This window comes from Gigantopelta aegis, chromosome 10 (assembly GCF_016097555.1).
Source record: "Gigantopelta aegis isolate Gae_Host chromosome 10, Gae_host_genome, whole genome shotgun sequence".
NCBI classification, from domain to species: Eukaryota; Metazoa; Mollusca; class Gastropoda; order Neomphalida; family Peltospiridae; genus Gigantopelta; species Gigantopelta aegis.
Window position 1 is genome coordinate 63,887,141 of NC_054708.1, and position 23,109 is coordinate 63,910,249.

General features: G+C 39.8%; 2 protein-coding genes across 2 annotated transcripts; both read left to right on the forward strand.

Moving 5' to 3' along the window:
- Positions 1-6,593: 6,593 nt before the first annotated feature.
- On the forward strand, positions 6,594-11,710 carry LOC121384294 (very low-density lipoprotein receptor-like). Its single transcript, XM_041514610.1, has 3 exons — positions 6,594-6,993; positions 9,123-9,242; positions 10,802-11,710. Exons 1-3 carry the CDS (start codon positions 6,795-6,797, stop codon positions 10,804-10,806), a joined length of 324 nt encoding a protein of 107 aa, XP_041370544.1. The 5' UTR covers positions 6,594-6,794; the 3' UTR covers positions 10,807-11,710.
- A 6,089-nt stretch (positions 11,711-17,799) lies between these two features.
- LOC121383750 (putative nuclease HARBI1) lies at positions 17,800-21,938 on the forward strand. The gene is made up of 2 exons (XM_041513847.1): positions 17,800-18,588; positions 21,792-21,938. Exons 1-2 carry the CDS (start codon positions 17,800-17,802, stop codon positions 21,936-21,938), a joined length of 936 nt encoding a protein of 311 aa, XP_041369781.1.
- The last annotated feature ends 1,171 nt before the right edge of the window (positions 21,939-23,109 follow it).

Here is a 23,109-nt window from a genome sequence, read left to right on the forward strand (position 1 = left end):
CACTCATCTTGCTAAGTCGAAAAGGTAAACTGGTTAATACTATTTTTAAAATCAGTATATGGAACATAAACCCTGGCATAACAAAGCAGACTTGGTAGCTGAATCTGCCTTTTCATTACCCCTGATGCCAACATGGCTGGACACCTAACAAAATACAATGGATGTAGTCATAATAGCTGTTGATGCATGGTATTGTGGTCTATTAGAATACGCCGTGCGGCCCAATACCTCTGACTTCAGCACTCTAGGTTTCTGTTAAGGTTACCTCACCCGTAGTCCATATCAGTCTAGCCTCTACCCATTGACCAGTCCAGCTTGGGTGTCCCTAACAGAAGCCAAAGCTCCTGCTGGCATAGCTCTCTGGGTCATTGAGACATACAAGCCCCCTCACCATGTCAAGGAATGGATTATGAAGGGGATAAAAAGACACACTTTCGTATCGCCATCCCAATTAAAGGAATGCTAAAGCAAAGCTTTTGGACTGGTATGCATATTCAACAATATATAATACACATTATTGCCTAATATCAACAAATATAATCGTATAGTTAATAAAACGGTTAAATGTGACGGCTGTTATATATTACGGGCGCAGCCAGTTTGTACCATCCCAATGAATACGCCCTCTGGCGAGCCGGTGGTTACGTAATACTTAACGTATCACATCAGGAATTAGTCTTAGAACTGAAGAAACAAAATGTACCTGTTTTTGCGGATGCATCGCAATGTTCTGTAATAATATCCATCCCAGTAAGACAGCAATAAGTATATATTATTTTTCAATACAAAATAAGCCACCACTGTCAAAGTGTCGATATAACTGTATTATGTTTTGTCCATACATTAACCCACGTACTGACATGATAATTAGAGTATTTTCTTAGTTAATTATTTCTTTCTTTCCGTGGCCTGCACATTGATTCCTGATTGGCAGGTGTATATTGCATGGTATCCAGTCACGGTAAATGATTACCACTGTCTAGGCACACATACAAAAATACTTGCCAGTTGTTGTTTTTTAAGATCACAGGTATTATGGGATAACCTGCCGCCCTTACAATGTTAATGAACATTACAGCCGTCCTGCTTTATTACTGTAAATAATTCTGTAAAACCATTGATTAAGTAGACTTTCCAATCTAAAATAACAAAACTGACCAATTACGCAGTCCCAAAGAAAAGAAAATTATCACTTGGGTATAATAAGCATTTTTCTTTGGAATTTTTAAAGAGAGAATACTATAGAACTCCATTTCGTTCTGTTAATGCAAATTCAAATATATTTAGTTAAATAGTTTATTATACTATCAATTCATTTATGTTGTTTTACAAGTCAGGTTGATTAAAGCGAAGCGCTTTGTCGTAAATTACTGCTTTTGTTTACACTGTGCATACAGGAGATGGTCGGAGCTGACGTCACTTCGCCCCAAGCTTAGTACCGGATGCCACAAAAACGAAACAAAATGGCTGCCCCCAGTTAGCAGGAATAATTACGGGTTTTTTTTTTATTAACTCTAAAATTACGCGTTTTTCATTTCTTAAGGTGTCAGTATGTGTTGGTGGTCCGAGTATGCATCATTCCAACACATACGGCTCATATTGGAGTTTGGTCTCCCTTTAAGGGTTTGCAAATACTGTCAAAATATCACTAATCTGGCTCTCAGTTATTTGTGTGTGTGTGTCTCTCTGTGTGTGTGTGTGTGTGTGTGTGTGTCTGTGTGTGTGTGTGTGTATGTATGTATGTGTCTGTGTGTGTTTGTGTATGTATATGTCTGTGTGTGTGTGTGTGTGTGTCTGTCTGTGTGTGTGTGTCTGTGTGTGTGTGTGTCTGTCTCTGTGTATCTGTGTCTGTATGTGTGTATATGTGTGTGTATATGTGTGTGTGTCTGTCCCTCTGTATGTATGTGTTATCTGTGTGTGTGTGTGTGTGTGTGTGTGTGTGTGTGTGTTTGTATGTGTAAGTGTGTCTGTGTGTGTGTGTATCTGTGTATGTCTGTGTGTGTGTCTCTGTGTGTGTGTGTGTGTGTGTCTGTCTCTGCGTGTGTGTGTGTGTGTGTGTGTCTGTGTGTCTCTGTATGTGTGTATATGTGTGTGTCTGTCCCTCTGTGTGTTTGTATGTATGTGTTATCTGTGTGTGTATCTGTGTAGGAGTATCTGTGTGTGTGTGTGTGTCTCTGTGTGTGTGTCTGTATGTATGTGTGTTTCTGTGTGTGTGCGTGTCTGTGTGTGTCTGTGTGTGTGTGTATCTTTGTGTGTGTCTCTGTGTGTGTCTCTGTGTGTATGTCTGTGTCTGTCTGTGTGTGTGTGTGTGTGTGTGTGTGTGTGTGTGTGTGTGTGTTAAAAACCCCACAACAAAACACAACCGTTTTCTGCCAATTTAATAATTAATATTCATATTTTCATGGCAAAAATTGATATTTTTATTGTTTTTATTACTCCTTTTACAAATACATGTATTCATGTACACTGCAAACGATATTTTACACAGGCTCATTTACAAGTTCGACTGTGTGTGGCACATCTTTATTATTACGAACAAACCATCTTGTCAATTTATTTATGTATGCTTATACCCGCACCTCGTATGTGGTTGAACTACGACCAGAGTTCAGTTCACATCAGTTCAGTTGATATCAGTTCAGTTTGTAGTTGTACATGTACTTGTCATATTCGAGGGTCAATAAGTGTTTTCACTCGACTGACTTCGCTAAATTTTTCAAAAACATAGCACATGTACTGCAGATTTTTTAAAATACACACACAGACGTCATTGAGATGGTTTATTAGTCTCCTGACCGGCCTCGGTGGTGTCGTGGTTAAGCCATCGGACATAAGGCTGATAGGTAGAGGGTTCGCAGCCCGGTACCGACTGACACCCAGAGCGAGTTTTAACGACTCCATGGGTAGGTGTAAGACCACTACATCCTCTTCTCGCTCACTAACCACTAACAACTAACCCACTGTCCTGGACAGACAGCCCGGATAGCTGAAGTGTATGCCCAGGAAAGCGTGTTTGAACCTTAATTGGATATAAGGACGAAAATAAATTGAAATGAATGAATTAGTCCCCTACCGGTGCAACTGGAGTGAACTACAAATTTCATAATCGTCCTGTCTATATGTCTGTCTGTCTGCCTGTCTGTCCGCCCATCTGTCCCACCAACAGTTTTCCGGGTTTTATTTTAAGCTGAAATTTATGTATAGCTTTATTATGTACTGGTAAATAGATCAAGTTTCACTTTCATAGTGATGTACTCATTTTCACAGAGTAGGCGTTTCTGAATCTAGATAACAACATGTATTCATATTAGCATTACTACCAAACAGCTATTTAGAGATCCAAACGAATCACTACTCATTTGTACATGGATTATAACTAATTTTGAGGGTAGAATGATGGAAACACATGGTAAAAGATCTCGGGTTAGCACATTTTGCCCGAATATCCATATCATTTTTGCACGAATTTGAGGCTTTGCTCCAGCACTAGCACAATCTGACGACAGTGGTTCAAATCCCGTCGAAGTTGGCTCATACTTTCATTTATCTTTCTCATCTGTCACCCTCTGCCTATCATTCTCATTATCTTAACATAAAAAAACATTTCCAATTTGTCCAAGGATTTCAATCTGTTTCGACCCTTTCTGTCAGTTTCCTACGACTCTTGTCTTCTGAGCTGTCCACACCATCGCCTATCCGTATCAACTTCCTCCACGGGTGCAGTCTCTGTATATTTCCCTGCACCCACCTGGCATCCTCGTTCTCTGCAGCTATTAAAGCTAGTCTGACTCACAGCACTAACTAACGACCGCCGGTAGTAGGGGTATATAGTAGGTGGTTACAAGTGTCTCTTAACAATGCCAGAAGTAACTACTGAACACTCCCCAAAGTGGTCAGTCTAAGCCCACAGCTAAAAGCTGATGAGGAATGGCAGGTGTTTGGCACAGATAGTCACAAGAGACAAGCACCTGTCGCGGTTGGAGAGACAATGCCTGGTATGTAGAGGTGGACAGCGAAAGAAAGTGAAAGATAGGAATTGCCAGATAGGAAAGAAATGAAACGGAATTCACTACGCATTTTTACATGGATTACAACTAAGTTTGAGGGTAGAATGATGGGAATACATAGTAAAAAGATCTCGGGTTAGCACATTTTGCCCGAATTTGAGACTTTGCTCCAGCACAAGGGGGCAGGCTGGCTTTTGCCCGAATTAAACGAAAATGTCCGAATCTGGATAAACAACATTTATCCATATTAGCATTACTACCAAACAGCCATATAGGGTTGCAAATGAATCACTACGCATTTTTACATGGATTACAACTAATTTTGACAGTAGAATGATGGAAATACATAGTAAAAAGGTATCAGGTCACCATATTTTGACCGAACATCTGTATAATTTTTGTCGGAATTTGAGGCTTTGCTCCAGCGTTGGGGTAAACCAAATGGCCATGTTGGGAACCAATCAAATAGTTCGCGAACGTTAGAGAAACGTTTGATGGCTGAAGTTGGGCCTGTTCCTAGTTCAGACTTTTAAAAGGCAATTTCTGGAGAAATATCCTCTATAGTGTTAAGCTCTATCCAAACCGGCCGCGCGCGACGCGAGCTACTATTTTAGAAATCATTGATTTCCATTGCCACATCCTAACTGCACGCGCGCGACCGACATATTTATATCTGTCGCGTCGCACGCGTGCGGTTAGCTGAAGCTGAACTATATAAGGCCTATTAACGTGCCCATAGCCACAGAGGTTCAGGCACGCCCACCCCGGATTTGGCCTCTGACTTCGCCAGTGACCAATTCCGGGACGGGAGGGGGAGGTAAGTTTGATGTTGGCGGAATTTGGAATAAAAAATTAATAAGTTCCAAAGAGTACCATGTCTGGTAAAATTGAGGCCAAACAAAAACATTTGACTGCTCATCCAAAGTTGAAGGTGATTAGAGCAATTTAGACGGACTGTCAAAAATAAAGGGTGTCAGACTATTTATAAAAAAATAAACAAAGTGTTTTTGAGATGGCGGCCAAAAGGTTTAAAGTCTGACTAAGTCCATACTCACGGAGGCAATGTTGACTAGGGAGGTTGGCGCTACGGCGAGTGGAGGAAGTCAATCGTCCTTAGGTTCGGAAGAGCCGGTTGTTGTGTTGGTCTTGGTAGTAGTAAAGATCTTCTTAGTCATCTGGTGGATGGTTGTCTATATCGGGGAGTAGGAGAGCTTGATTCACCATGTTGTTAAGTCGGTGAGTGATGCACACTGCGGCCTTCATGTTCTCCTTCATCCTCCCCTTCAAAATCCACCAGTGGCTCATACGGGATCGACACGTCTGTCTTCATGTCTGAAAAACTTTGGGATGAGCACGTGCGGTTAGGATACGGCCAGTTAGGATAGAGCTTAAGAACTATCCGAGTCTGCTGATAAGGTAACAAAATAGGAGCTGGATGAGCAAATTTGCAAAGAAAAACGTTAACGTAAACCATCCACCCCCCCCCCCCCCCCCAAAAAAAAAAACCCCAATACATTTTCATAATTTATGTATCGAATATTTGATCAAACACCCCAAAATATTTCATAAACAAAAATTGATTATTATAATTTTGTAACAACTACTAGATCATCGGTAACAAGGAAGGAATGTTTTATTTAACGACGCACTCAACACAATTTATTCACGGTTTATATGGCGTCGCACATATGGTTAAGGACCACACAGATATGGAGATAGGAACCCGCTGTCGCCACTTCATGGGCTACTCTTTTCGATTAGTAGCAAGGGATCTTTTATATGTACCATCCCACATACAGGATAACACATACCACAGCATTTCATATACCAGTCGTGCAGCACTGGCTGGAGCGAGAAATAGCCCAATGGTCCCACCGCTGGGGATCGATCCCAGACCGACCGCGCATCAAGCGAACGCTTTACTACTGGGCTACGTTCAACCCCAGATCATCGATAACTTGTATATTGTTGGCAAGGCTGTCCACCTAGGTTGTGATCCTGGATATATGTAGAAAACGTTTATACAGCACATCGGGCTCATTTTTCAAAAATAAATAAATTGGGTTTTGTCCCCTGGGTATTGACTTAATGTTGAAATATTGTATATGCGTCGGACGATGCCAGCAAATGGGGTGGGGGCACTTACATATTAATGCCCCCTCCTCCCCCTCCCCTACGCTTCTGGGGTTTTAGGCTAACAGACATTTTTACGGTGAATCTTACATATTACCAGTAATTACATTTTCTTGAATATCGGTGTATGTACACCCACTGTGTTATTGGTCGTCCTAATGTTTGTAGTAACTTAAACTGGAGTTTACCTACCAAGCAGTTTATTTGGGAAAATCGATGTTTACACCCAGTAGCAGCACAATGCAGTTTTGATATCCTCAAGTTAATTATGCAAAACGTGTTAAATCAGTTATTTTTTTAGCTTATTTATGACAAATAACTGTAAAAATCGCGAAATATGGCACATGCAATTTGGATAATGGGCCTTTAACGGTTACCCATCGTTTGACGTCACAGCATATGTTGGGGGCTGACCAATGTGTGAAGAGTTACGATATTCACGCTGATATCTGGTTCCACCCTGACCGACATGGTGTAAACTGGTGCAGTATTTACCTCATCAGGCGACCAGTTGACCTTTGCTCCAATCCACTCATAACATAATGTATATATAAATTCAAATGTAACATTATGAACAGCCTATACAAGTAAAGTAGCCAAACGTAGATGACTGTTTTAGTTGATAAAACCAGCCTGCTTCCATAGTCGTCCAAAATGCAGACCGTTTGGCTAATCTTTCTGTTGGCCGTCTCTGTCACTGTTGTTAGAGCTAACACCATCCCCTCTCATAAATGCCCTGACGAGTATTTCGAGTGTCGAAGTGGACAATGTATACCCCTGCAGTGGCTATGCGACGGCAGCGTTGATTGCGACAACGAGGGCGACGATGGGCTGGATGAGGCTGGTTGTCACAGTAAGTATGCAAATGTGCTTTTATGTTTTGAGGTTTTTATTAAAGTCGCAGACGCTAGTTTCACCCTCTGAATATGGACACTAAGTTAAAAAGTTTGTTTTGTGTAACGACACCACTCTATAGCACATTGATTTATTCATCATAGACTATTGGATGCCAAGCATTTGATAATTCTGACCCGTAGTCATAAGAGAAAACCCGCTACATTTTGTCTAATAGGAGAGCACATACCACGGCCTTTGATATATCAGTCGTGGTGCACTGGTTACCATATTATAACATAATGTATAAATATGAAATACAAGCTCAAATGCACTTTTAAAAAACTTGTGTGTGTTCACTATGAACGGAGGTCGTCAAAAGTATACACTCGATTAGCCTGTTGTCAGTTTCAGTTAACACGTGCGTTTGCGGATTTGAAATTGTAGGGTTCATCTCAAAAAATGAAATGAGAAATCTTGCGCTGTACAAAGAACGTTCGGTTGAGGATAGGAAGGAAGTAAATGTTTTATTTAACGACGCACTCAACACATTTTATTTACGGTTATATGTCGTCGGACATATGGTTACGGACCACACACAGATATTGAGAGAGGAAACCCGCTGTCGTCACTTCATGGGCTACTCTTTTCGATTAGCAGCAAGGGATCTTTTATATGCACCATCCCACAGACAGGGTTATTGTGACACACAAAAGACAAAGATAATTGATAAGTTTTTGCTGCCGTGTATGAAACGTTATAAGATGGAAAGAGAAATGTCCGAAGGTATGGAAACGAGCAATAGTCCATGAAAAGGGCGCACCTGGCATATGCAAATGAGCCACATCACTAAAGGGGGTCCAGAGCGAAGTTCACACAGTCAGTAGCGAGTGTGTCCACCTTGAGCATTGATACAGGCCTGGCACCGTCGTCTCATTGAGCCCACTAAACGCTGGAGAAAGTTCCTAGGAATGCCATTTCAGATCTGAGGAAGGATCAGCCATGTGTCTTGGTGAGGGGTTGTCACGGGTGGTCGGCCGCTACGGGGACGGTCCCTGACCTGGTTGTTTTGTTGATATCGTTGCCATATGGTGTTTCTGTCGACGCTGCGAGATCACAGATTCAAGCATCCCTATGACTCGCCATCTGTCATTTCACTGAGGCGTGGCATGACGAAATGGCATCAAACAGTTTACTAATTGTGTTTTTCTGACTTCTGGACTTCTGAAGGCTACACAGAGTGGCAATGATTTGCGACTGAATGTCTGGCCTTTTATGGTGAACACTGGATAGTATTTCTCCCGAATATTCCATGTTTCTTGCTCAAAGCATGCAGTCGCTGCAACAACTGCTTGGTTGCATTTCTTCGAGCTGTTTCATGCACATTTTCTCTGGTTTACATTCATAAATCCATTTACAAATTTATTACTCCAAACAATCCATGTCACAATAACTTTTGGTGTGAAATGGTTGATGAGACATATTTGCGGCTCTGTGCATTGAGAAAACTTGCTAACATATTTCACGTTTTCCACATCTGTTACATAGAACAATTACTGTTAATCAATAATTTTAATACCACAAGATTATGCATAAACGCTTCCATTGCGATCAAATAAACAGTACATGCAGAACGTTTGGAAGTTTTTTCTTACTCAAAGCACGGCTGGTTTTTCTACGGATTGTTACAAACCCAAAACATTAGTTTAGTTAATCTACAACATTTGGATAAAGTTACGATTGAGTGAAACAAGAGTATGTGACGTGAAACGGGGAAATACCCTTAAACATTGACTAGACCTCGTCTCTATAACCGTTACTTCTCAGACGCACGTGCGTTTTATATATATATATATATATATATATATATATAATGCATTTGTGGTATTAGAGACACCATGATGATCAGAAACACTTCTGATGTACGGAAATAGATAATATATACAATAAAATCTAAATTTGTTTTCAGTGATCAACAAACGGCTCTAATAGTGAAACATACGCCTTACGTAGTGTTTAAAAACTAGCATCTGTTACTTTACACCATGTCGGTCAGGGTGGAACCTGCTGTATACGGGGATTAAGAAATTCTAAGCAGCTTTTAAAAGTAAAATCTTAAACGTTCCTTTAATGAGTACTGCTTTGCAGATACGCCAACCTGCGGTTCCAATGAATTCCAGTGTGGAAACGGCAGATGCATTACAAGACTGTGGATGTGCGACCACGACAACGACTGCAACGACAACAGCGATGAACAAAACTGCCCAGGTAAGAAGTGGCTGCAGATGCCGGAACACATATAAATTAAAATGTGAACATCAAACTGGTTCTAGGTATTTTACTTTTAAGGTCCACATTCAGTTTATTCTTAATCATTAATGTCTATCGTCCGTATAATTTAAACTTATCGTCATATATATATATATATATATATATATATATATATATATATATATATATATATATATATATATATAGTACAGTTACGTAATGTAAACACACCAATCAAGACATTTTGCATACGCTGTCCGTATAGTCTAATAGCTGATGATAGGGACATAGTGGATAAAAGCTAAAAGTATCAAGATATTTTTTCAGCTTTTTTGGTCTTTTGATTTAGAGTTGGTTTTTTTCTACTATGAGCCAACCAATCGGTGCTTTGCGACAAATTATATCTTGATGTCAAGATGGCCGCTATTGGCGAGACATTTTTATCAATTTCTTTACTTCCAAAATGCTCTCAAACCATAATTCAAACTACTCTATCCATATTTTAGCATTTGTGATGTAACAATTAAACATTCTAACTTAAAATCGTTAATTACAAATGTTTGTAAGAACATTAAATTCATTTCCTTTGGGATTGGTCGTTGATTTAGTCATTCAGATTTTTTAGTGTGTGTGTGTGGGGGGGGGGGGGGGGGCTAAATTTGTGTTTGTAGTATTACGGACGGTGCTGGTAGCTCAGAGTATTTTCCCTTTGGTAATTTAGAAGTGTAATTTTGAACATTAAATATTATTTTTCTGAATATCCAATATACTGATTTGTTTTTTGTGTTTCGAGTAATTTTCGTATTCCTTGAAATGCACATCGTGTTTGATTCTACATACACAACAAACGGCGGGCAAATATTTAATAGCCACATGCGATCTCTTTAAAATGTATCCAGTTACGGTCCAAGCACGCTTTCCTAGAAATACACAGCTATCTGGGTTGACTGTCCGCGACAATTGATTAGCGTTAGTTGTTAGTGGTTAGTGAGCCGCATGTCGACTTTTCGTGTGGAATTAGTCCTACATAGTAGAACAACTAGGTAACCGTTTTTGATAACGAAACACGAAATAAAATATGTCTACATATTTTAAGTATATTATGTACATTTAAACATTTTCTAACAAGTGTCATTAAGTTAAAATATTGTACACGTTTAAAAGTCAGCGCAATGTATTTTCTAACACATGTCACTAAGTTAAAACATGGTAGAAGCCAAGGTCAGTAATTTATATCATCAAAACATAGGATCCAAACAAGGATGTCCCTTTTAGCGTTTCACACGCGTTTTCTGGAGACTACTACAGATTACTGAATTATACTGAAGTGTTTGTCATATTTGCATTGTAGGGTCACAGGTTTCTTTGCAGACCACGTTCATATAAAATAGAAATTCCGCTTGTAACTTTATGTATCTATACTAACTATATAGAAAACGAGTCATCTATAGTGTAAATATTTAATAACCCCTATGTACATCATTTTGCACTAAAAAAAATTAATTTATTAATAGGCTTTGATTTAAAATGTTTAATTTTTCCAATTTTATTTTCAGAATAACTCAAGCGTGAAGACATTTCAAGACTAACCAACAACAAAAGAAAACAAAAGCTTGATGGATCGGTGTCTCAAAAAAGAATTTTTAATATGGAAAAGGGATATTTTGAAATGTTTTATCGATATATGAATTTAGTTTATATTTAATTTTCGCGGCTCCACACTTTTCTAATAAATTACAAGGCAGTTAAAGGGACAGACCCTAGTTTTTAAACACTATGTACAGCATATTTTTCACTATTAGAGCTGTTTATGATCACTGAAATCAAACATTACTTATATTTTATTCTTTAGATTATCCAGTTCCGTAGATTCCGAAGTGTTTCTGGTCATCCTGGTGTTTCTAATTCCCCCAAAATGCATTTTTCATATTTTTAAAAACGCACGTGCTTCTGAGAAGTAGCGGTTATTGATTTAAGTTGTAGTCTAATTTCAAGGATATTTCTTGGTTTCAACGTCAACGACTCTACTTTCACTCTATTGTAGCTTTATCCAAATGACTTACAGGCTTGTAAATTAACTAAACTTAAAGTGTCAATTTTTTTTTTAAGAGTTAAAACTGGGGTTTGCGCCTTTAAAATGTGTAAAATTTTCAGAAATGTGTCCCGTCTGTCAAACCGAAGACCTAATATATTAAATGATAAACTGTATTCCATATGCTAACTTGTTGTAAAGCAAGAACACTAATCGGGGTTTATGAGACAGCGGTGGGTATAAGGAATCCTTGCCCTTTAAAGCATAATAAACAAAAGAAGAACAGAATAATACAGAGGTGAAAGAAAATACCCGTAATAACTCCTTTCCTTATCACAAATCGTAGACCCACCCTTGATCAACAGTGTTGTTGAGACGTGTTGTAAATAATCATTTATTTATTTTTCAAATATATTGGTCTTTACAGCTTAAATGGATTGCATTATATATATATATATATATATATATATATATATATATATTGTGTGTGTGTGTGTGTGTGTGTGTGTGTGTATGTGTATGTGTGTCTCTCTCTCTCTCTCTCTCTCTCTCTCTCTCTCTCTCTCTGCGAATTTCTCTCAACCTCTCTGCCTCTCTGTCTCTCAACCTCTCTCTCTCTCTCTCTCTCTCTCTCTCTCTCTCTCTCTCTCTCTCTCTCTCTCTCTCTCTCTCTCTCTCTCTCACCCACCAATTGTGTGAATTCTCGAATAGCTCAAATTAGAGCAAGAGAACACACATTAAAAAGGATAATTCGACAAACCAAGTGAGAAGAAAGACACAGATATACAATGATGTACAATTGGTAACACAACATTCAACAAAGCAAGCGATAAAAAAAAGAGTAGAAAAACAAATATCGCAACATAAATTCAACAAATGATTTGAGAAGAAACGAAAAGAAGATAGTAAGACGAATTCACTTTAAAACAGCCACTTAAATAAAAAAAAAAGTTAGTTTGCTTTGTTTAACAACACCATTAGAGCACATTGAGTTATTAATCATCGGCTATTGGATGTTAAACACTTGTTAATTTTGACATAGTCGCACAATTTTTCCATTAGTAGAAAGGGTTCTTTTAAGTGCACCATTCCACAGACAAGATAGCACATACCACGGCCTTTGATATACCAGTCGTGGTGTCGATGAATCGAATCACTTCAGTAGACCCATTCTCTGATTGTTTCCCTTCCCTCATCTCAGCCATTGCCCCACGACTATTATATCAAAGACCGTGGTATGTGCGACCCTTTCTTTTGGGAACGTTCATATAAAAGATACATTAAGACTGCATGTCAGAATTATAAAATATTTGACAGCCGAAGATTAAAAAATGCAACGAGTGTCTTTCAGTACATTAAGACTGCATGTCAGAATTATAAATTATTTGACAGCCGAAGATTAAAAAATGCAACGAGTGTCTTTCAGTACATTAAGACGGCATGTCAGAATTATAAATTATTTGACAGTCGAAGATTAATAAATCAACGTACTCTAATGGTGTCGTTAAACAAAACAAACTTTTAACTTTTATATGTTAAGAGTTACCAAATGTTTGATATCCAATAACCGATAATAAATCAATGGGCTCTAGTGTCGTTAAACAAAATAAAACTTTATATTTTTAACTTTAATCGACACCCAGTTCAGCCAGCGAACGTTTCGCTAAGGTTCGCAAACCATTTGATTGATTCCCGACGTGTCCATTTGGTTTAACGTGAAGCGCATAAACCAGTCAGGCGGACGTTTTTTTGCTCAGTCTGGCTGAACGCAGCTCCGGTCTGTCGTACTAAAAGTATTGGTTTTATATTGTTTTTAAAATCATACATATGCAGATATTCTCAATGAAATAGAACATTTGTTTTTGTTTCAGTGTTTAACGCTTCATATATCAAGTGGTTAAAACGTTCGCAATACTTTGAACTAAAAACTACAAATAAAACAAGTGTTATGAGAATACTGCTAAAACAATATATGCATATGCCCTTTACCGTGCCCAGTAAGTTTCATTTTCATTTCAAATTATTTCCGTGCTTATATTCAATTAAGGTTCAAGCACGCTGTCCTGGGCACACACACACCTCTGCTAGCTGGGCTGTCTGTCCAGAACAACGGATTAATTGTTAGTGATTAGTGAAAGAGAAGAGGATGTAGTGGTCTTACACCTACCTATTAAGTCATTAAAACTCGCTCTGGGTGGGAGCCAGTACCGGACTGCGAACCCTGTACCTACCAACCTTAATTCCGATGGCTTAACCACTACATCCCCGAGGCCGGTACCTAGCAACTAATGGTATCTTCTACGTTCAAGGGACACAACTCTGGCCAAAAATGGGTAAATCGCTACGAAAGTCAAACTGACCTGTAACTCTTTATGATACAGTTCTACACAAAGTTTCAGCTTAATATTTCCAGGCATTGTGAAAATAAAATACGAAAAACTATATGTGGGATATAGACAGGCAGATGGAGACAAAAGCCCCACATAAAATAGATTTTAAAAATATGATAATTACATCTAACAGTATAAGTATATGCGACTACAAACTGGGCTATTTCCAGATGGAGACAAAAGCCCCACATAAAATAGATTTAAAAAATATGATAATTACATCTACAGTATAAGTATATGCGACTACAAACTGGGCATTTCCAATTCATGAGGATGCTATAGATAGTCCTAAAATCCAAACTATTAGCATTAGTCTACGTTTCACGAGACCATGTTGAAATAGCTGGGATATTAGAAATGCTTATTATTAGCGAGTGGTAAAACTGATGTACCATACACTCAGACTGTGATCCTAAAAAACCCAAATTGTTTTGTTTAACGACACCTCCAGAGAACATTGATGTATTCATCTTCGGCCAGTAGATGTAAAAAAAATTGTAATTTTGACTAGTCATCATCAGAGGAAACCCGCTACATTTTTCCATTAGTATCATCCATTTCAACTTATTTTCGTCCAATTAAGGTTCAAGCACGCTGTCCTTGGCACACATCTCCGCTATCTGGGCTGTCTGTCCATAACAGTGGATTACCTGTTAGTCAGTTGGTTAGTGATTAGTGAGAGAAGAGAGTGTAGTGGCCTAACACCTACCCACTGAGCCCTTAAGAACTCGCTCTGGGTGGGAGCCGGTACCGGGCTGTGAACCCTGTACCTACCAGCCTGTAGTCCGATGGCTTAACCACTGCGCCATCAAGGCCGGTCATTAGTAGCAAGGAATCGTTTATATGCACCATTCCACAGACGGGATTACACATACCACGGCCTTTGATATACCAGTTGTTGTGCACTGGTTGGAACGAGAAAAAAACCCAATCATTTGAATGGATTCACCGAGGTGGTTCGATCTTTCGACGCAAGCACCTTATGCGAGCACTCAAACGACTGAGCTAAATCCCGCCCCCGGTTGTGATCCTAACTGTACGTTGATGTGATTTTACAATTAATTCACATATGTATTCGGGGTGGGGTGGCCTTTTGGGGTCTTGCTTAGTTGGTACACCGCTCGCAAGAGATGCTTGGTTCGTAGGATCGAATCTCGATGATGGACACATTCTGTCATTAGATTTTGTGCCCGTCCCAATCAGTGTTCCACGACTGGTATATCAAATACTTGCTTAAGAGAGCTTAAGGGAAAGAAAGAAAGAAATGTTTTTATTTAACGACGCACGCAACACATTTTATTTACGGTTATACGGTTATATGGGGGGTGGGGGGGGGGGGCGGTTCATTCGAAATCGCGGTCTCCATCCACACCAAGAAGGCCGGCCTCACCTCATTATATCAGTCCACGGTTCAAACCCGACAGTCGATCCCCGAGGATCGAACCGAAGGCATGGGCGTACATAGAATTTTGAAAAGGGGAGTTCTAAAATAGATTTCAGAGATATTGGGCATATATTTCTATGTTGAGTAAATATAATAATGTCAGATATCAATGTCAGATATATTAAATTATAAAAAAAGCGGTTTCAGGGGGGGTTCGGTCGAACCCATCGAACCCCCCCCCCCCCCCCCCCCCCCATGTACGCCCATGGAAGGTCGTCACCAGAGCTGCAGATACCCGACTTTCCTCTACACAAGGCAAAGCCAAGGAATCGATGCGGCTAGAGGTAATAACCAAAAGGCAACACCTGGTTGTTGCTAGCCCAACGACTCCCAAGCAGCTACCAACGAAGCCATCTAGGATGATATCCCCACACCGGTATGTCAGCCTGCGGGGTAGCTTACCCCTCAACAGACTGAGTAGCAACCTGGTGGGTGGGCACGTGATATTATCCAGACAAATACCAACAGGACTACGTGCGAATACACCCATACTAACCAGGGCCAGGACCCGGTAACAGAAAGCACTCGTAACACTTATGTCAGACGTACACCACACATTATATATATATATATATATATATACTACTCAAAAGAATTTAAGGGTCAAAAATTTATAACCAAATAAGTTTCAGAGTGTATTAGATTGATGATGTAAACTACACCAAATTTTTTATTTATTGTTCCATATTTACAAAAAAACACAAATAAACGTCACTGTATACAAGAAAGTCACATGACATGCTGTCAAAGTTGAAGGTTGTCAAACATGGATTTTACACATTAGAACATTCGTTTAATAGTGTGTGAATCCACCCCTGGCGCGAATACACTCGACACATCGTTGCCTCATGCTGTTGATCAGACGTCTGAAGAACTCTTGGGGAATGGCCTGCCACTCTGCCATAAGAAGTTGACCCAGATCATGAAGGTTGGCCGGAGGGGCATGGTTATCCCGAACTCTCCTGCCTAATTCGTCCCAGGCGTCCTCTATTGGGGCCAAGTCAGGCGAATATGCTGGCCAATCCATCCTGGCGATACCTTGTTGTCTGAGAAAGTCCGTTACCACCCTGGCGCGGTGGGGTCTGGCATTGTCATCCTGCAGAACTGCCCCGCCGCCAATCTGCTGAAGGCCTGGGAGAACCAACGGCCGGATAATCTCATTCAGATAGCGGATTCCATTCAGACTGCCATCCACCACATAGAGGGGGGTCCTGTGGTGGATAGAGATGCCGCCCCACACCATGACGCTGCCACCACCGAACCGGTGACGTTGTCTAACGTTAACGTCAGCGAAGCGCTCCCCAGGACGTCTGTAGACACGAACCCGACCGTCGTTGAACTGGAGACTAAACCTGGACTCATCAGTGAACATCACTCGACCCCACTGAACACGTTGCCACCGCAGATGAAGCGTGCACCAGTGACGTCTGGCCGTTCTGTGACGTGGTAGGAGTGGTGGTCGAACAGCCTGGCGACGGCAGCGTAGATTATTGGCTCTCAGACGATTGCGTATGGTTTGATCAGACACTCGAGTTTCAGTCGCAGTCCGCAGATTGTCACGTAATCGGCGTGCAGTGGTTGTGCGTTGACGTAGAGCCATATTGGTGATGTAGCGGTCCTCTCTATTTGTAGTGCTTCGGGGTCTTCCCGAACGTGGACGATTTCGAACAGAATTCGTTGCTTGGTACCGTTGCCACAGTCGGCCAACGACACTGACTGACACCAAGTCTCAGAGCAACATTTCTTTGCGTATTGCCATCCTGAAACCAAGCAATAGCCCTTCCTCGATCTTCGATAGTCAGTTGAAGTCGTACCATTGTCGAATTTGGAGTGTGCACCGTACACGAACGCAAGCTCCAATTATACGGAAATTCAGCATTGGGAACATGGAATACACGTGCAAAGCGTGCAAATGAAGCGCTTTGTGAAAAAGCAAGTTATGGGCACTTAGCAGATCTTTCGCTTTCGCCCTAATTTACGTGCAAATGTAAGCATGTGTTCGACATTAGAACTAGTCGACAGTGTCAATGACAGTGGATTTTAATTCATTTATGGGTTGCTTAGACCCACTTTCGTCAAAATGGAACAATACCATGCGTGACATTATGGTCTAGCTAATATAATTGACATTCAGAAAATAATGTCGAAAATATCATCTGACCCTTAAATTCTTTTGAGTAGTATATATATATGGTGTACGTCTGACTTAAGTGTTACGAATGCTTTATGTTACGGGCCCAGGGCCCTGTAACTCAAAGCACTCGTAACACTTACGTCAGACGTAGATCACTCTTAACGATTTAAACCAGTAACTCAACGTGCACGTACTTTAAGTCGTGTGCGTAAATGGCCACATACTTACGTCGGTTTCGAGGGTGGTGTAGCACACACGTAAAACCTTAACAGGTGCACACGTTGCTCGTGGCATGTAAATATTTTAAACCCGATCTTCATTTCAATATGGCGCTTTATGTTTATTTACACAACAGACATAACAGGAGACGACGCCATAATATTGGTCGTGTATTTCGAGATCGAAATAACCCTTTGGACTATATGGGAGAACAAGAAATTATAAGGAAATACAGGTTGGACAGACAAAGTATTTTTGAACTTTGCGATGTTCTAAACAATGACCTACTTAGACCTACCAATAGGGTACATTCTCTATCGGTGTCATTGCAAGTGATGGTGACGCTGAGGTATTTTGCAAGCGGTTCCTTTCAAGCAGTGAACGCCGATGTACATGGGATGCACAGAATGTCGATATCTCGCAGCATTCATTCAGTTTCGAAGGCATTGTGCAACAACATCAACAAATACATAAAATTTACACCACAGAACGACTTGAGAAGCGTTAAACAAGGATTTTATGACATAGCGAAATTTCCCAATGTGGTTGGTACCATTGACGGGACTCTGATACCAATAAAATGTCCTTCAAACAATGATGAACTGTATGTTTGTAGAAAGGGCTATCATGCCATCAATGTACAAGTAATAAACGATCATCGGCTAATTTGTACTGACATCATGACAAAATGGCCAGGTGGAACACACGACTCTTTTATGTGGAATAACTCTGCTATTCAAGAACGCTTTGCCTCTGGCGAATTTGGAGACAGTTGGTTGCTGGGTGACAGTGGTTATCCTTGTTTGCCTTTTCTGTTGACTCCCGTATTGAATCCTCAGACAGGAGGGCAGAGAAATTACAACCAAAGCCAAAGAAAAACAAGAAATGCGAGTGAAAGAGCGATTGGAGTGTGGAAGATGCGATTTCTATGTTTGCATGCCTTTGGTGGTTTTCTTATGTACAGCCCAGAAAAATGTGTCAACATCATAGCTGCAACGGCTATATTGCATAACATATGCAGACAGAAGGGAATTCCTCTTATGGATTATCAGATTCACGAAAACGAAGATGATGATGACAACAATCATTATCAAATTGTTCTACAAAACCAACGAGGAATTGATGTTAGAAATGAACTTATTACAACCAATTTTTAAAACTGACTGTCTATAAATGAAACTGTTACGGGTGTGTTAAACTGTTTTGTCTCTTTAATTCAGTAAATTATATTTATTTCAAATATTCAAATCTTTAATAAAATGTGTGCTCATAAATAAAGATTAAAAAATGTACTAGTGAGACAGTTTAATACACATTAGAATATATATTACAAGGGTGTTTATTATCAAATACATATTCAGTAACGAATCATCATTATAAAAATCACTCTTTGAAAGCTCACTAGTGTTTGTGATTTCAAACTATTCCTTCGTATGACGTGATCGTTCCATTTCCAGTTGTAATCTTTGTTTCTCGACCTCTAGGCGCTGCTTCTCTATGTCTAGTCGTTGTTTTTCTATCTCAAGTCTTTCTCTTTCTCTTTCTATATCTATTAATTCAAGGTTCGGACCTATGAATTCATAAGACTGTTTCACGCGATGGTTGTGCAGTGGTATTTGAAAAGGGGTGTCGTGGTTGGGATCTTCATTGACAATGTTGTCTTCTTTTGGACATTCTTGTATTTTTTCAGCTATTTCATCGACGGTATGAATGGGAAATTATTTAAGAAAAACACGACGGACTATAATTAGCAAGTTTGTCCATTTCGAGAGAGAGAGAAATGTTTTATTTAACGACGCACTCAACACATTTTATTTACGGTTATATGGCGTGAGGCATATGTTTAAGGACCATTATGCTAGTGAGAAAGGAAACTCGCTCCCGCCACATTGGCTACTCTGTCAGATTAGCAGCAAGGTATCTTTTATATGCACCATCCCAGACAGGATAGCACATACCACGGCCTTTGATACACCAGTCGTGGAGCACAGGCTGGCTGGAATGAGAAGTAGCCCAAAGGGTCCACCATGTGGGATCGATCCGACGACCCACCGCAAGTATGTGCATAGAAGTAAATATACACTGAATAGCCTATATATTATATAATAAATTAAAAAATTTAAAGATATAATATACCTTTATCTTTGGCGACAGCATCCACAAGTAGATTGTGGTCTTCTATGGTAAAATTGGGTTTTCTTTTCTTTTTTGGTGGGGAAGAAATCGAAGAAGACATGCCTTTGTTTTCGTTGGCTAAATGAAATGTATTGTGGGTTATTTACTTGCTAATAACAACGCACGCGTGCAATACATGCAATGAGCCAAGGGTTGCTTACTGCACTGATATTGACACGTTCTTAGGCACTACGCAAGTGAACATTTTACGTGTATGCTAAGTGTGCTTTGCGCATTCTTTTAGTTACAGGAGTAAAACAGTAAGTACGCACACGTACCATACACGTATCGTACACTTAGTTACACTTCTTTGAGTTACATGGCCCAGGTTTGTCCACTGTTTCTTGAACGTAAGCGGAATCGACCGCGTAGCTTGTAGGCCACATAAAGAATTATGGCAAGACTGCTACGTGTGGGCGATTCGGTGCCACAGGTTCGAGTCCTAGTGCCAGTGTGTTAATATCTATGTATGTAATAGTCAAACCTGACATACATACAATGCACACACACACACACACACACACATATATATATATATATATATATACATGTGTGTGTGTGTGTGTGTGTGTGTGTGTGTGTGTATGCATTGTGAGAGAGAGAGAGAGAGAGAGAGAGAGAGAGAGAGAGAGAGAGAGAGAGAGAGAGAGAGAGAGAGAGATGACCAGAAACAATTGGTCGTACGGAAATGGAAAAGTAATGTTTGATTCCAGTGATCATAAACGGCTCTAATAGTGAAAAATATGCTGTAGTGTTTAAAAACTAGTCTGTCCCTTTAATATGTAATTTTATCATTGAAAATGCTCTGACGGTTGGAAAGATGTGACAATAACATCAAACTCGAGATAGTATTGTTACAGTGTAACATTTAATACTATATTCAGTTGAATTTATATTTTAGCTAATCATATAAGATTCAATTAATTGTTATTGTGTCACCTGCCGATTATTCTGCAATAACTTAGTCTTTCGTTTATTAGGGGTTAGCAGTCAGACGAATAAGTGTGAAACTAAATTACAGCAATGAAAAACACGGATTTCAATTGTTGCCCCCATCTGTAACCCAGTCTGCCAACAAACGTACCTATTTCTTGTTATGTCAGAATCGGCACAATTTATCATTTGACAAAATAATGGCTATATCCCGACTAACGACACAATTCACAAAAAAGATCTTAGCCCCAGGATGCCACAGGTTCGAGTCCCAGCAACGGCATGGGACAATTTGTGAGGCCAGAACGGATTTAATTATTCCATGCGCCAATGCGTTAATATCTATGTATGTAACAGTCAACCTAGATATGCATATTTAGATATTCACACATCAATACAATATCAATGTATCAAAATAATGTGTGTTATTCAAGCTGGTCCAAACTATTATCTCTATAGGTAACCCATACTGCTATCTTACTCCCAAATTTTGGTTTTAAAAACTGTAAGTTTTGTTTTATTAGAACATAAATGTACATAGGGCCTAGTACAGGTGCAAAAATCGCATGTGGACAGACAAGGTGGTTACAGTACACATGTTCGTATCACATCCGTCTTGTGACAAGTTGGAGATGACTGGGAAGAATAATAACTTGAAAGATTTTCATTCAGTTTATCAGTCCATCTGTTTCACAATTACGTGGTTGGCCGATTCCACAGCATCGTCTGTTGTTCCCACCTCATCCAGATGGTGCCATTCCTATCCAGTATTATATGACCACCGTTTCTAGGATCAAAGTTCATTCTTTATAGATAGCATGTTTGATAAAAGTTGACATCTGTTTGTCATACAGGCCTATATCAATTAATATACTCTCGTTTAAGAAATAGGACAAACACTGGTCACTGGAGTAAGTTTTTTTTTTTCTCTAATATTTACTAGGGAGCGCGACTTCAATCGACAGTAATTAAAAGTTTACTGTTTTGGCTACCAATGATTTTTTTAACGACACCACTAGAGCACATTGATGTATTAATCATCGGCTATTGGATGACAAACATATGGTCATTTTGACGCAGTCATAGAGAGGAAACCCGCTACAATTTTTCCATTAGTAGCAAGGGATCTTTTATATGCACCAGCCCACAGACAGGACAACACATACCACGCCTTTGATATTACCGTCTTGGTGTATCAATGAATGATATTTGTTAACAGCTGAAGATGGGACTTAAACCGTGTCTTAATGACAAGATATGTGCCAAGAAATACTCTGAAAAATACTCAAAAAACAGTCAGCAACAGCGTATGGCAGCATTCGGCTCCTACTATTCGAAGATATCAGTTGCTTACGCTCTCATTTAATAAAAAACCAATGTGGGCAGCGGTTGCAAAACGAAGTACTAGTAGGCGTTGGAACTGACAGAGTAGGAGTTGGGAGTTTATCGAGAGCTACAGACACTCAGTAATGGGGGCACACGGGGGGGGGGGGGGGGGGGGGGGGGGGGACTCTATGGGCCGGAGTCTGTTACCACAGAAGTGTGCAATGTAGTCCACTTGTAATGCATATGGTTGGTGAAATTGTTGGCCCAAGAATAAAACAAGTATGACTCGGTGGTTTTCCGTTTAAAAAAAAAGAGTTATTTTCCGTTTCATGTTTTTGTAAATTCCGTTTCATTTCCGTTTCAGACTACAATATATAATTAACAATTGAACTAACACAAGTTGTGACAAATTAAAGGGTCCGGAAATTTACTCAGTGACTGGTGTCGACATGCGTCGCTATTTCTCATTAAATCAAAGTAAGCCTACATATTAGTAGCGAAAAATCACATCAGGAGCAAAGGCTACAATTATAATAACTTTATAAAGCATGATTGTCCAACAATTAAGTGCACTGCTTTATTCAACGAGGCTTAGCGTTCACAAAACGTAAACATTTATTTATTTTATCATCTCTTTGACAGTCTAACGTCGTCTGCAAATTGAAGTATGCGCACGACACAGCGGAAATAAAGTAACATTGCAACGTTCAGCCAGCCGTTTTTTTTCTAAACGTTTGCAAACATATTTTGACTGGTAGTTCCCGAAATGGTCAATCGGTTTAATGTGTAGCGTAAAAATCTGTCTTCCGAGACAAGCGTTAGCGACAAACCGCTGGTAAAATTTGCTCCTAAAAGAAAAAAAACCTGTCCCATCTGCGCAGGCGCAACAGACTAAGCAGTAAACCAGCCACATGTTCAGTCAGCAAACGTTTCGCTAACTTTCGCGAAGTATTTGATTGGTTCCCAATGTGACCATTTGGTTTACCTTGAAGCGCACAATTCAGTCTAGCGTTTGCCAATAGTACTGCGCGCGGGTCAATCGTCAGTTTTACAGCGTGTGGCAATAGTAAAATAGTTTTTTTTTTTTTTTTAACTTTGCGGAAAATCGTAATTCCATTTCCAAATGTAAATTCCGTTTCACAATGGGAATTCCGTCCGTTTTGCGCGATGGCGGAAAATCACTGGGTCTACTGTGCACATGAATCAAAACA

Bases quoted from the DNA above. Each gene is read 5' to 3' on its own strand.
- LOC121384294 (XM_041514610.1), top strand. From the start codon at position 6,795: ATGCAGACCGTTTGGCTAATCTTTCTGTTGGCCGTCTCTGTCACTGTT. The intron at 6,994-9,122 runs GTAAGTATGCAA...ACTGCTTTGCAG, and splicing joins GGATGAGGCTGGTTGTCACA to ATACGCCAACCTGCGGTTCC.
- LOC121383750 (XM_041513847.1), top strand. From the start codon at position 17,800: ATGGTGACGCTGAGGTATTTTGCAAGCGGTTCCTTTCAAGCAGTGAAC. The intron at 18,589-21,791 runs GTTAGAAATGAA...ATTTGTTAACAG, and splicing joins AAAACCAACGAGGAATTGAT to CTGAAGATGGGACTTAAACC.